This window comes from Rhamphochromis longiceps, linkage group LG5 (assembly GCF_057381845.1).
Source record: "Rhamphochromis longiceps isolate RC_006_pf linkage group LG5, R_longiceps_female_GT1.1, whole genome shotgun sequence".
In the NCBI taxonomy this organism is placed as follows: domain Eukaryota; kingdom Metazoa; phylum Chordata; class Actinopteri; order Cichliformes; family Cichlidae; genus Rhamphochromis; species Rhamphochromis longiceps.
The window spans coordinates 21,529,086-21,542,380 of NC_140561.1; the positions used below are offsets into that span (position 1 = coordinate 21,529,086).

The 13,295-nt window shown below is 41.9% G+C and overlaps 1 protein-coding gene across 1 annotated transcript in view; it reads left to right on the forward strand.

Annotated features, from left to right (window-relative positions):
• LOC146669914 (potassium voltage-gated channel subfamily B member 1-like) overlaps positions 1-7,288 on the forward strand; it is a 38,916-nt gene extending 31,628 nt beyond the window's left edge. The window contains exon 2 of the mRNA XM_085406563.1: positions 4,890-7,288. Within this exon, the coding sequence (XP_085262689.1) occupies positions 4,890-6,710 (1,821 nt within the window). The 3' untranslated portion in view covers positions 6,711-7,288. The remainder of the gene's footprint in view (positions 1-4,889) is intronic.
• Positions 7,289-13,295: the final 6,007 nt, after the last annotated feature.

Below are 13,295 nucleotides of genomic sequence, written 5' to 3' on the forward strand. Positions count from 1 at the left end.
TGAGAGCAGTTTTTATTGCACCGCAGTCCCTTTGTGGAACTTTCCAAGAAGGTGATTGTAACCCTGGGGAGTTATAGTGTTTATAGCTGCAACAGGCCTTTTCTCCACTAAGGAGAGGACTTTCCACTTTATTTATTAGCAATGTAATACCATCCATCTGTTCCCCTGTCTCTATTAAAAAAACAAAAACACTCACCCAGTGTCCCGCAGAGGAAATAACTGCAGCACCACAGCAGCCCCTGTAGGAGGACGGGCCAGTCGTTTGCATAAAGGGCAGGAAAACATTTATTGGCCAGACACAGACAAGTACAACAATAAGAGGATTAGAGATGCCATCTTGCACTCAACATGCACACATAAAATAAAATGAAGTGAATCACTGCGTGACATAATCCCCCCTATTGATTCATCTCTTGTTGCGAAAAGGGCAAATCCAGTTACAAAGAAGTGAATCATTGGTTCACGCAGCGTAACGCAGTGGAAAATCCGTTCTTGATGTCAGATTTTACATCATGGGCTACATCCAGACCACTTTGTGGCGGACCAGTGAAAACTCTCTCTCTGCCAGTGTACATAGATGAGTATATTTTAAAAAAAATTATGTGCTATTTCAACAGAAAGACATCTGTAAGCATGACTCTTTGAAGTAAGAAGTAAGTGTGTAAAATTACAGAAATCTATAAATAATTACGTTGGTGTAGCATGAATGGCCATTGGGGGGGGGTCTTTATCAGTAAAATGCAAAATACTATTAAAAGTCTAAAATTTCTTTTCTCCTTCACATTTTCCAAAGTCATCCTGTGGACCAGATTGGAGTTTTTACCGGCCAATTCCGGCCCCTATGCCTCATGTTCGAAACCCCTGCCTTACTACATGTATTTCTGTATTCATATCGTCCTCAGTTGTAATAACTCTGTGATGATTACTTTTTAAGTAACAGCTCTTTAAGCCAAAATGTAAATGTGGTCAAAGGTTAGTTTCTGATTAAATGCCCCTAAAACTGATAATACTCCCATAATGCTGACTTGTACTTTGTGCTAAGTGCCAATTGGCAAATCTTAGCATGCTTAGGCTACACGTTGCTCTGAGAACATAAATATGATCTCAGAGATGCCAAGAAACTGATGGAAAGCTGATGGGTGAAATGTGCTGCAGAAGCATTTGAAAGCATTCATATTGTGATGCATTTCCTCCCCATGGAAACATCACTTCACTTTTGTAAGTAAGTGCTCTGCCTTCATAATGCATAAGTTTTATAGCATCTGTCTTGATGGAACAAGCCACAAACTTGGGCAAAGTTTGACATTCATTTTGCCTGAAAAAAAAAAGAATCATTGTTTAGGGGCTGGCAATTTTTTTCCTAAACAGTCACTACAACAACTTTGGCCTTGTTGCTTGTCCAAGTTAATTATTAACCATATATCTGAACTCAACACCAGCGAGAAACAAAATAACATATGTCTGATAAAATATAGAGGTGAGGACACTCGTTAAAAATAATGAAATGCTTTGTTTTTTCCATCCTGGCAAATGAGCACAACTCGGTTACACAATTGTATCAGTGTCAAGGCCCCCTTCCCTCTGTCTTCCGGTCCTGGCGGGACACTCCTTCCCTGTGGAAGCCTCCTGCCAGGTGTTAATAGACACCCTGCTTTCCTGTCCATTCCTCCCTCGATCAAGCATGAAGTTGAACCAACCCCCGAGTGGTGAACGCAGTGTGAAAACTAGGCTACATCTCTGGTTCTGCAGTCCGCCATGGCCCACTGAGGATCCTGTCATGCACACCTTTTCCAGGACAGCAAAGCTTGCACTTGAGGAGGATATTAAATATTCAGTCTCCTGCCTCTACAGGCCTGCAGGGAAAGGAGGCTTGGGGCTAATTACTGAGCTGGAGGGGGGGAGTGTGTGTGTGTGTGTGTCTCTCTCTCTCAATATGTTTGTGCTTGTTAGGGGTGAGCGTGTGCCATGGTTGTGCAGAAGCAGCAACAGCCTTGATCAGATTTATCTTCCATTTATGCAAACAGGAAATGGGACGGGCTGTCCTCATGACTCCAGTGCTTGTCATTAAGAGCTAATGAGGTAACACAGCACTGACCATAACCCTCTTTAGCAGCGCATCTGCGTCTTAATGTCCCTGCTGTACTGTAATACATTTGCCCATACATATTTCACCTTTCAGTTGTGCACTGTGTCAGCTACATAAAGACACTACTGATTCATTTTAACTTTAACTTTGGAACACAATCATATTGCACCCCATGTGTCCTTACCACAGGGAGCTCATTGGTTTCTGTTGCAAAGCACAGACTGGGTTAGCCTCATTTTCCCTTCGTCACAGATTTGTCACAGCGCCGAGTGTCCTCAGCAGACATCCTTCTCTGCCTGTGTCTATCTGTATCACTGTAGCGAGCTTGCGTTCCTATAATCTCCTCTCTGGCTGACCCTAGTTGGCTCACTACCAGGGTGTGAGGAGAAAAGGTGAGCGAGGGAGATAATTTGATGGGAACTGGAGCTCATCATCCTTCAGGTGCTCTCTTTACACAACACAGCCAGGTTTCAGCGTGATACATTAAAGTGCTCTCCAGCCTGCTAGAAAAGTCCTGATCTGTTGAGCGCGGTTTCCACTGAACACTTCAGGCTCGGTCTTGAGTCCCAATCTGATGCTAAATCAGCGCGCTCCCTGCATGATTTGCTTTTCCCAAAACTCCCCTTTAGGGCTTCTGCTAAGTTGTGTGACCTCCACATTCTCGCAAAACTACTGAAAACAATGCTGCAATCTTTTACCTTTTACAGTTAAGGGTAACGTTTGTGTTTTTTATAACTTTAGCTGATTTATTCTCTTGAGTGTGATTATTTAGTTACCTGAAATCTACCTCTAACAGGTCTTATTTCAGAGTTTAATCCATCATTTTGACTCTCTTGGGACCCACACCTGGAGGCAGGCTATTTCAGGGAAAGCTCTGATAAAGTTTACATTTCGGGGTGCCCTTTAATTCCCTCTTGCTTCTAAACTCCTGTCCTCTCTTGCCTCATCCGAACAAAACTTTCACTGCTTTTAGCCCCTCTCTCTTTAAAGGCCAAGCTAGGTGTGGAAACGCTCACCTGTCAAGATTAATTAAAGCTTATAGAGGTTGACTGGCACAAGGGAATAATCCCGCTCTCCAGTCGCCTGGGACATGGCCTCGACAGTGACCTTGTGCTGGATTTCACACTGACTCCAGGACAGGAATAATAGGTGTGGCACACCTACACAGCCACAACGGTGTAGGCTTCCTAATCCCCAGCACTATGACTAGACCCTGTTGTACTCAGCAGATTATATCATTAGTAGGTAGCTCAGTGCTTTAAAAGGTCTCCAGTAGCCTTTCAGTGGGTCTCGCTTGCTACGCATGCTGTCCTTTGCAGCAAAGTAATTCATCCGGGTTTTCTTGAAGCCCGGGGCATTGAAGGATTGTAGCAGAATGAATAGAAATGGAGACAGAGGTAGTAAAGTCTCAAAGGGTTTGTTTGTTTGTTTGTTTGTTTGTTGGGTTTTTTTGTTTTTTTTTTTCAGGAGTATCGGTACAATCAGAAACTCCCTCTCGCTCTCTTGCTTTCTTGTCTTTTGCTTACACTCTCTTCCAGTGTAGCGCAAGACACAAAAAGAAAAATGCCCCAGAGTTCACATTAGCTCCGACCCTTCTTTTGAAATGCTGACATGAAAGTAGAAAAGCTAAAGGGGCCGTGAACTAATATCATCAAAAGGATGAACCAGGGCGTTTTAGCTATTTCTGAAAAACGCAGTTAAATGCTACAAATGGAGCAACACCAGTTCTTCTCTTTGATACTGAGTTTCTCTCAGGAATGACCGTCCTTGCTGCCATACAAGACTCAAACTCTTATATCAGTTTTGATTCAGTCAAGCATCTTACCTGATCCCAGCCCTGAAGACCAGCTGTACTGTGCCAGTGCAGAGTTGGAGTGGCAGTGTTTTTCCCATTCATCAGCAGACACCCAATCATAGACCTGACTGTCAGTTTCCATTAGCCGGCGATGCTTGAAGAAAAGCCAGAAGGTCAATTGAAGACACTGAGTGTTGTTCTGAAAGAAGCTTTTCAAACCATCTGGTCTAAAAAAATATCCCATCAAGGCTGTCATCATATCAGATTTTCTCTACATGATTAACTCAGCCAAACGATGGTTTTAGTATCTGCACTGATATTCGCTGTGAATTGCAATAAAGCAAAATGACTCCCCTGAATGTACAGCAATGTCTGATGTATCTGTGATACTTTTCCTCTTTGTTGCAAATAATAACTTTGATGAATCTGGTTTTGAAAATAAAAACTGTGGTGCGAGCTCCACATTCAGGGTAATGAGAAGGAGCCTTCCATGAATACAAAACAGATGGCTTCAGACTTGTTGCATACTCTGTGCAGTCTTTTAATCTCTAAGTGTTCATTTCTGTCTAGACGGCCATCGGTTAAGAGATATTCTGATGATCAAGCATTTGCTTCTTGTTTGTGTAAGATTAACAAAATGGATTGGGCAATTACTCCGAAACTATCCACATTTGGCATGCATGTGCTGATCAATATCACACTTTTTGATTTGTTCAGCTCAGCTTCTGTAGTCTAAAATGTGAGGAATTTTACAAATAGCTGAATTTTAGCTAAATGTTACTAAAATAGAAGTAATTGACACTGCTAACATGCTAAAGCTCCTTGTTCCCCCTTCAGGTTTACCACAGCGATGGACTATGGAGTGCTGTTAAACTATTTCAGTGTGAACCAAAGGGGAGAACTGACTGACCTGCACTGTTCTGGGGAAATAGCAATAGATGAGTACAGAGCAGTGGAAGTTTATACCGCAGACATTTTTTTAAACATTTTTCTCTCTGTGTTTTCCAGATCCTGGCAATCATCTCCATCCTCTTCATTGTGTTGTCCACCATTGCCTTGTCTCTGAACACACTTCCAGAGCTGCAGGACACAGATGAGTTTGATCAACCCACCGACAATCCACAACTGGCCCATGTGGAAGCCGTGTGTATCGCGTGGTTTACTATGGAGTACCTCCTTCGCTTTCTCTCTTCCCCCAGCAAATGGAAGTTCTTTAAAGGTCCTTTGAATATTATTGACCTGTTAGCCATCTTGCCCTACTATGTCACCATCTTCCTGACAGAATCCAACAAGAGCGTGCTGCAGTTTCAGAATGTCCGCCGTGTGGTTCAGATTTTTCGGATCATGAGGATCTTGCGTATTCTGAAGCTAGCCCGTCACTCCACAGGTCTTCAGTCCTTGGGCTTTACTCTCAGAAGGAGTTATAATGAGCTGGGTCTCCTTATCCTCTTCTTGGCCATGGGAATTATGATATTCTCCAGTCTGGTGTTCTTCGCTGAGAAAGATGAAGAAGACACTAAGTTTAAGAGCATCCCAGCTTCCTTCTGGTGGGCTACCATTACTATGACCACAGTGGGTTACGGAGATATTTACCCAAAAACTTTGCTGGGAAAGATAGTCGGCGGGTTGTGCTGCATTGCGGGGGTTCTGGTGATCGCCCTGCCTATCCCCATCATTGTAAATAACTTCTCTGAATTCTACAAAGAGCAAAAGAGGCAGGAGAAAGCCATCAAAAGAAGGGAGGCTCTGGAGAGAGCTAGGAGAAATGGTAGCATTGTCTCTATGAACATTAAAGACGCATTTGGCCGCAGTGTGGAGCTCATGGACGTAATGGTGGAGAAATCTGATGAAATGAAGGAGAAACTCCAGGATAACCATGTGTCTCCTAATATCCACAAAGGGACTCCGAAAAACAAGTCAAAGACCAACCCAGGCAGCCCCACCAAGACCCTTGAATCAAACTATGTAGAGCAGGCCAAGCCTTCCAGCAGCCCCCAGCACCTCAGTGCACAGAAACTGGAGGAGCTGTACAACAAGATGACCAAGGCCCAAACGCAACCCAGCCTCACCGGCAAGGAAAAGGGGCAGCCGTCCAAATGTAGACAAAGAGCTCAGCTTGAGATGGGAAGCATCCCCAATGAAGCTATCCCAAGCACACTGGAGGTTGTGACAGACATGAAGAGCACGTCCAGTATCGACAGCTTTATCAGCTGTGCCACTGACTTACCTGAGAGCTCTCGCTTTTCCCAAAGCCCCATCAGCAACATCCCGGGCAAGGTCAGTACAAACCCGAGCCTGGAGACCACCCTGGAAAATGAGCATGAAGGCGCCACAACACCCTTGACAGGCAAAGGTACAAACTCCAGAGGCACACACATCAACAACCCACTCAAAAGTCGTTCTCATAAAGTCAACTTCCGAGGCGGTGAGGATTCGGGGACGGGAGTCCTGTCAGACAGCTCGTCCGTGCATAGCCCCGAGGCATCCATCTACACGACCGCCAGCAGCAGAACACCCAGCAAGAGCCCAGAAAACTTACTGCCTAGCATGTTCACGTTCCACGATGCCTCCGTCAGTAAGTTCATTGATGCTGACACAGATGAGGAGGAGCACCCGCATGATGGTTCAGTCGCCAGCCCAGCCCAAAGACTCCTGGAGAAATCCAGCCCCAAGTTTGGCCATCGCTCCACTTTCCAGCAGGCTCCCAACCACATGGAGGGCCTCCAACGGAAGCTGGGAAACAGCACACTGCCGTTAGAGGGGCAGGAGAACCACGTGGCTCAGGAACTTCAGCCACTTCAGGGAGAGAAGAGTCACTCTAACTCTTAAAGAACCAAAAGAAAAGAGACAACAGACAGAACGTGAATAGAAAGCAAAGGAGGTGACAAGCAAATAAGAAGCGCTGGGAACCTCCCAGCGTTATGAAAGGCACGGAAAACATTTGCGGGAACATTTAAAGACTTACAAAAATACTTCTATCCCGTGAAGAAACAGTAACTGTGCACACTGGGAAAGAATTTTGTGTCCTCTTGAGCTTCTTTCTACTAATAACTCGTAAATAAATCCTTTTAGCAGAGAACTCTTAAGAGATTTTAAAAAAAGAAGCAAGGAATACATTCTGAAGAGTTTTACAATTTATACATTTCTTTTAGCCTGTCCAGTTGACTACAGTTAATCTTTTTCATAAGGCAAAAACCTACTTTCCCGGCATCCCTGGATAGCACTTTGACGCCACAATAGCAAAGGCTGTCAAATCAGTAGCAAACCACAAAGGGCATTGAAACCTGGCATATTGAGTTGTAAGGGGAATACACATTTTCTTTTACTTTCTACACAGTGTATAACCTATATTCAGCGTATACGATGAAGTGGTGGGAAAATGCGTAGTTTGTTTCCTTTAACTTCCTTCCTCGAAACTGGCCTTAGTACACGTCGTCTCCTGTGTTTTATGTTTGTACGGCAGAGCGAAAGCCAGAAATTAACAGGCAGTCAGGCAGCATGCACGTGTGCTTAATCATTACCTTTCATATCTACTATATTTATTCCTATGTAACGTTTGTGGTCTCTTGTCTTGAGTGTGATCTCGAGTAAGACTCAAGTGTTTCAGTCTGTTGTCGTCAAAAAAAAGTTCAGTGTCCTACTCGTTGATCTCTTTTCTTCTTTTCTTTTTTACTGCACAGGTCACATTAAACAACACAGAGACACACTGTGAGGTTATATCCGTGAATGTCCTTCCTGTTCTCGTTGTGCCAGGCTGCTGGCGAGAAAGAGAGAGAGAGCACTTTTTTATTATTAACACAGAAGAAAAAAGCGTTATCTGTGCTTGTGTACCTATTTTCTTTGTTTCTAAATGTTTTTTGCATGTCTCTTAGACTTCATGTCCGATGTGGAGGAAACTTAAACGGAAAAAAAACTGTCTGACACTGATGAAAAGTTTCTTGAAGGAGCTGAGGGGGAGTCGCCATTCCTGGTGTAGCTGATAAACTTTGCATTAAATGACACTGCTTATGAGCATCAAAACAGCTGGAAAGACAGCAGTGAAAATCCCAGAGATTTGAGCTTCCGAGTGTGAATATTGTACATTTCTAATTACGCAAGTAGAATCTGTTACAACGATACACATTTATTGTACAAGGTAAAGAATCAAAATAATTTATATTTTTAAGCTATTTTCTAAAAGAATGGATTCTTAGATAAATATATTGTGCATAATCTCATAGTTTTGCATTTCAAGTACTGCATTATTTCAATGGAGCTGCATTTATTAGACAATAATCTGCAGTGCATACCTTTGTATTGTTTGCTACTGTCTCCCAGTAATTCTCTGTCCTTCTGTTCTTTGTGTGATGTGAAGAACCAAAGAATTGTTCTGTCTGATAACTCATGCTGATGATTTATCTCAAAGAATATTAGAAATTGAAGCATTCCTTTTCTAAACAGCAGAACGTGACATATATCAAGGGGGCATACTCGCTCATTGGGGACAAACATGTGAGCCAGAGAGAGCGTGCTGGCCCCTGAAGAAGACGACTGCTGATGGAGGATGAAATAGGAAAATGAAAAAGGAAGGCAGGAACAAAGCACTTTATTTCAGATCCATTTAGAAAGCTAATTTGATTATTTACACTCTCTGGATCCTGGCAAGTGGTTCGCTTCCAGAAATCCAAAACATTATGCTCACTTGAGTCCACATGACATCTCTTATAAACTTAAAGACACCTCGCAGCTATGTGCAGCTTGCCACTCTGATACACAAACAGCAAGGAGGTACATTAGGCCACTATAGTTCAACCAAAGGGATCCGTCATCCCGCTTTTCTGAACACACATGATCACTGGACACATGAGCGATCCGGGCGTTGATCATCCGGTGCTCTCATGCTCTTTCTTACAGAAACCAAGCAAGTATCATTTTTTTATTATTGCAACTTACAACATATCATGCAAGCCAGCTACAAGCAGTCGTTTTCAGTAGTGGACCTTAAGCTTAAAAGAGATATTCACTGCTGTGCAATGTCTGCAGTCATTAGACGTAATATGAGTTAGATATTTTGGTGCCTTTGCTTTTAAGAACGCCTACTCTGCACGCTGAATCTGTCGCTGTGCCCTGTCTAATGGAGCCTGAATGACAATAAAACAAACAGCGAATAAACACATAGAGAACTGGGTCATCATGTTGTCAGACTGATATATTAGATATCTACAGCCCTTTCTCTCATGTCTTTCCTGTGCACTTTCACTCAAAAAGCACCAAACGGGTGCACGGAAAAGGCCCGGTCCACACAAACAAACAGGTGGGGACTCGCTCGGTAGAGTGAACAACCACTGTTTCCATGGTGATGGCTGAGATGACTGAATGGCTCAGATTTGATGCAAGCAAGTAGTCGAATTTGTAGAGATGGAGTCCTTAAAGACTCAAATAGCATATTGAGAGTGCAGACAGCATTCACATTCTGTTCATTCCTCTCAGTTTGTTCCCTGCTCGCTTGTCACTCAAGTGTGGTGAAGGCTTAAAAACAAATGTGTAAACAGAAAACTGGATTATGGGCCTCTTAAAAACAGTCACATATTCCCTTTTTTTTCATAGAAACATGGACACATTTCAGCAAATTACAAGACAGCAGACAGAGTACGAACATATGCCCCCATCTATGGTGATGCAGTTAATAAAGACTTCAGCTTCCTAGCTGTGCAGTAGAACTGTTACCCTGATTATAACTGACGTTCCTCTGCTCCTTCACCTCATGACCAACAAAGACAGAAGTTAATCATTCAGAGGAGAGCATGGAAGTATTAACAAAGAAATTTCCTTTTTTCTTTCGCTCATTTTTGGGAAGAGTAAAGCGTCTCTCAGGCAAAAGAACTGCCTTGACATTCTGTCAGTAAGAAGCAGAGTTATGCAGTCAGATTATATCACTCGTATGCATTTTCCATTACAAGGCCCAGCCTTGTGCTCGAGTCTTCTGTGAAGAATGACAGTGCAAAGCAGGCAGATGAGGCAACCTTTTGAGGATGTGTTCAATTCAGTGAGTCTATAAATACAATCCTGGGCATGCACCGGAAAGGTCTGAGCCTGCAGGAAAGGCTCAGTTACAGCAGTGTGTTTGGTCAGATGGCGTCATGCAGTTTTTGAAGAACAAACTTTGCCTGCAAGTCTGGCAAAAGGGGTGGCTTGGAGGAAGCTACACAGCTACACCGCTGACTGTGTAGTTACTTTGCTTCTTTTTTTTTCTTGCAGCCCAGCCCAATGCTGCATTGTAATAGAATAAAAATGTCAAACTGACAAATGGTCATATAACTTTGGCTGCTGAAGGTGCTAGGGACATAAGAAAAGAACAAGGAAAGGGGGGAGCATGTGTCACACGGTGAAGAATGAAGGCTCATTAGCATTCAACAGTCAGACATGCAGTAAATAATATTTTGGAAAATGAGCCTCTAATCTAGTTGACTTTCTAAACAAGCCATAGTCTATTTGAATACATTTTTTCTGTGTTGGATGAATGTTAACAATGTCCTTGTTGCTTTTTATATAATTTCCTCTTGTTTTCTGAACTGCACTTTATTTATTTTGCCTAAATTAAGCCCTCGGCTTCTTAACGAGAATAGGAATAACAACACAAAGAAAAAACTGAGAAAATACAAACTTACACATTAGTTCATACAACTCCAGAAAGCACAAGTTTTATCACTGAGTAAGCATTTCAAGCCAAATACAGACACTTCATTTGATTTCAATCCTTTTCTTCCCCCTCCTTCAGGGAAATAATCATTCTGTTCAACTCACGCAGGTCTGTACGTCGCCCCATCTGTGTCTGGGAAAATGTCTCTTTTGTAAAGTTTAGTACTTTGTACCAGTTGACTTTGTAGAATATTTGTGATTTCCCATTGTTCAGTGCATGTAGCGCTATGAAACTTTGACACACAGAACTTGTAAATATTATCTAAAAAAGAAAAGAGAATAAAAAGCTATAGGAAAATGTCTATAATGAGCAGTTTTGAAGCAGATTTCTCATTTTACTGACTGATGCTTAATAAAGACAATAATCCAGTGTTGGTCCCGCGAGTCTCACTCTTCTTGTAAGACAGTTCATTATTTAAGCACAGAATTCTTTATTTCGATGCCCGTGGCTCTTGTGGTCCTCCATACATAACAACGTGTGACAGCAAACTGCAGTGACTGCACAAGCCTGAGCTAAAGGGTCGAGGATAAACACTGCTTGTTTTATACAATAGCTCCCTCTAGTGGTATGTTTTCGTATCCATTAAGATGTGTACGGATCCGATGTCTCTGACTAAACTTTCAGGAGTGGGAGGTTAAGTTTCCCATGACGCCACATGAGAAACACGGACTGTTGTGGAGGGGTTCACCAGTAAGTTCATATAGAGAAATACTGAGCAGATTTGGTGCAACTCTCCACAGCAGTCTCAGTATGCCATTAATTTACATGGAAGAACAAACTGTATTTCCTGCATCAAACACAGTACATCTAGTTTTAATGATGAGTGACCAGTGAAGTTTCCATTCTGTGCCAGCAATGACCACCAATACCAACATCAACACTTAATTACTTGTTGATTATTTTTACAGTTATTATTTTTATTGCATTTTTCAAAATCTTAAGGTGACGTGGATATCAATTCAAGGTAAAAAATATGCATCCAACTGTCCATTTTCTTCCATAATGGAGCAAACACTATTAGAACACTGGGACCAGAACAATATTTTTGCTTGACTAATGAGCCCATGCTTTGGCGAGATACTCAACCCCAAGTTTGGTCTAATGGATCCATTGTAGTGTAAGTGTGAATGCATGAAAGCAGTATATGAACAATATGGGAAAGAGCAGAGACACAATTTAATTTAATGACATACAGTAGTGGGGTTACAAACACACTGGGTGTGCAAAGACAGGAATGGAGAAGAAGTGCATCATGGGAAGTCCCACATTCTACTTTTAGGATCTCTCTGAACCACCAGGAAGTGTGCAGTCTGAGAACGAAGTGCTCTGATTGGACAATATGGTATTATCGGGCCTTTAAGATATGATGTGGTCTGATTGTTCAAGAGTTTTATGCGAGGAGACAGGTTTTATATTCACTTCTGGATTTAACAGGAAGCCGATAAAGAGAAGTTGATATAGGAGAAATGTGATCTCATTTTCTAATCCCTTTTAATATTGTCACTGTAGAGATTTCTATGGAAGGCTCACTCTAAAAATTTTATAGTCTAACCATTTTAAAAAGAAGGTTTACAAGATCGTAGTGAGCCTTGCTATGATGTATGTTTGGAGGCGGTGGGACTGAAAAAAAGGACAGGAGGCTAAGATGGAGGTGGCAGAGTTGAAGATGCTAAGATTTTCATTGGGAGCAAGCAGAATGGACAGGATTAGAAATGAGTGTATCAGAGGGACAGCTCAGGTTGAGTGGTATGGAGTAAAGTTACAGAAGCAAGGCTGAGATGGATTGGCCATGTGCAGACGAGAGATAGTGGACAAAATGGATAAAGGATGCTGAATATGGAGCTGCCAGGCAGGAGGAAAAGAAGATGACCGCAGAGGAGGTTCAGGGATCTAGTGAAGGAGGATGTGCAGAGGGCTGGAGTGACAGAGGAAGATGCTAGTGATAGGGTGAGATGGAAGCAGATGATCCCCTAAAGGGAGCACCCAAAAGAAGAAATTGTTAAAGACTATAAGCAAACAACAAAAACTATTTTTCAGTGACTGTAAAAGTTATGTTACATCATTCTACACCATGACCGAGGTTGTGAAAAGGATTAAGCTACAGTAAACGCCAGCAACAACCTTAACTGAAGTAGTCATGTCTGTTACACGAGCACTGCAATAACACAAAAACATTAAGTGTGACCTACAGCAGATCACGAGAAAATATTCCAAGAATATGAGTTACGCTACTTATTAGAGATTTGTGCACACATGATGAACAGTTTATCAGCTTAACATTTTGTACAGAGTTGGATAATCCACCTCACATCATGGATCAGGAATAACTTCTATACTAAGATGAAAGGAGAGGAATGTATATCATAAAGTCGTTTACTGTAGTAACTGTGACACGTTTAAACTAAAGGTTATAAGTCGCACTTTGAAATAAGACCCTGTTTATTTATTATAAGGAGGACAGATTTTTTTTCTTTTACCTCAAAATGTATAATTAGAAAATAGTCATAATAATTAATACTTTTAAAATATTTTTAATAAATAAAATAAAAATATATAAGTTAAACTCTTAAAATATTTCATTTAAATTAAATACAAAAATAAAATCTACACTTGAAATAATAAACATTTTGTGAACTTACAAAACTGCACAGCCTGCTTGATGAGGCTTCCGTGCACGTTTGTTGATTGGTTACGTCATGACTTCGAGGTCAGCTGTCTTCTTCGCCAAGTGTTTG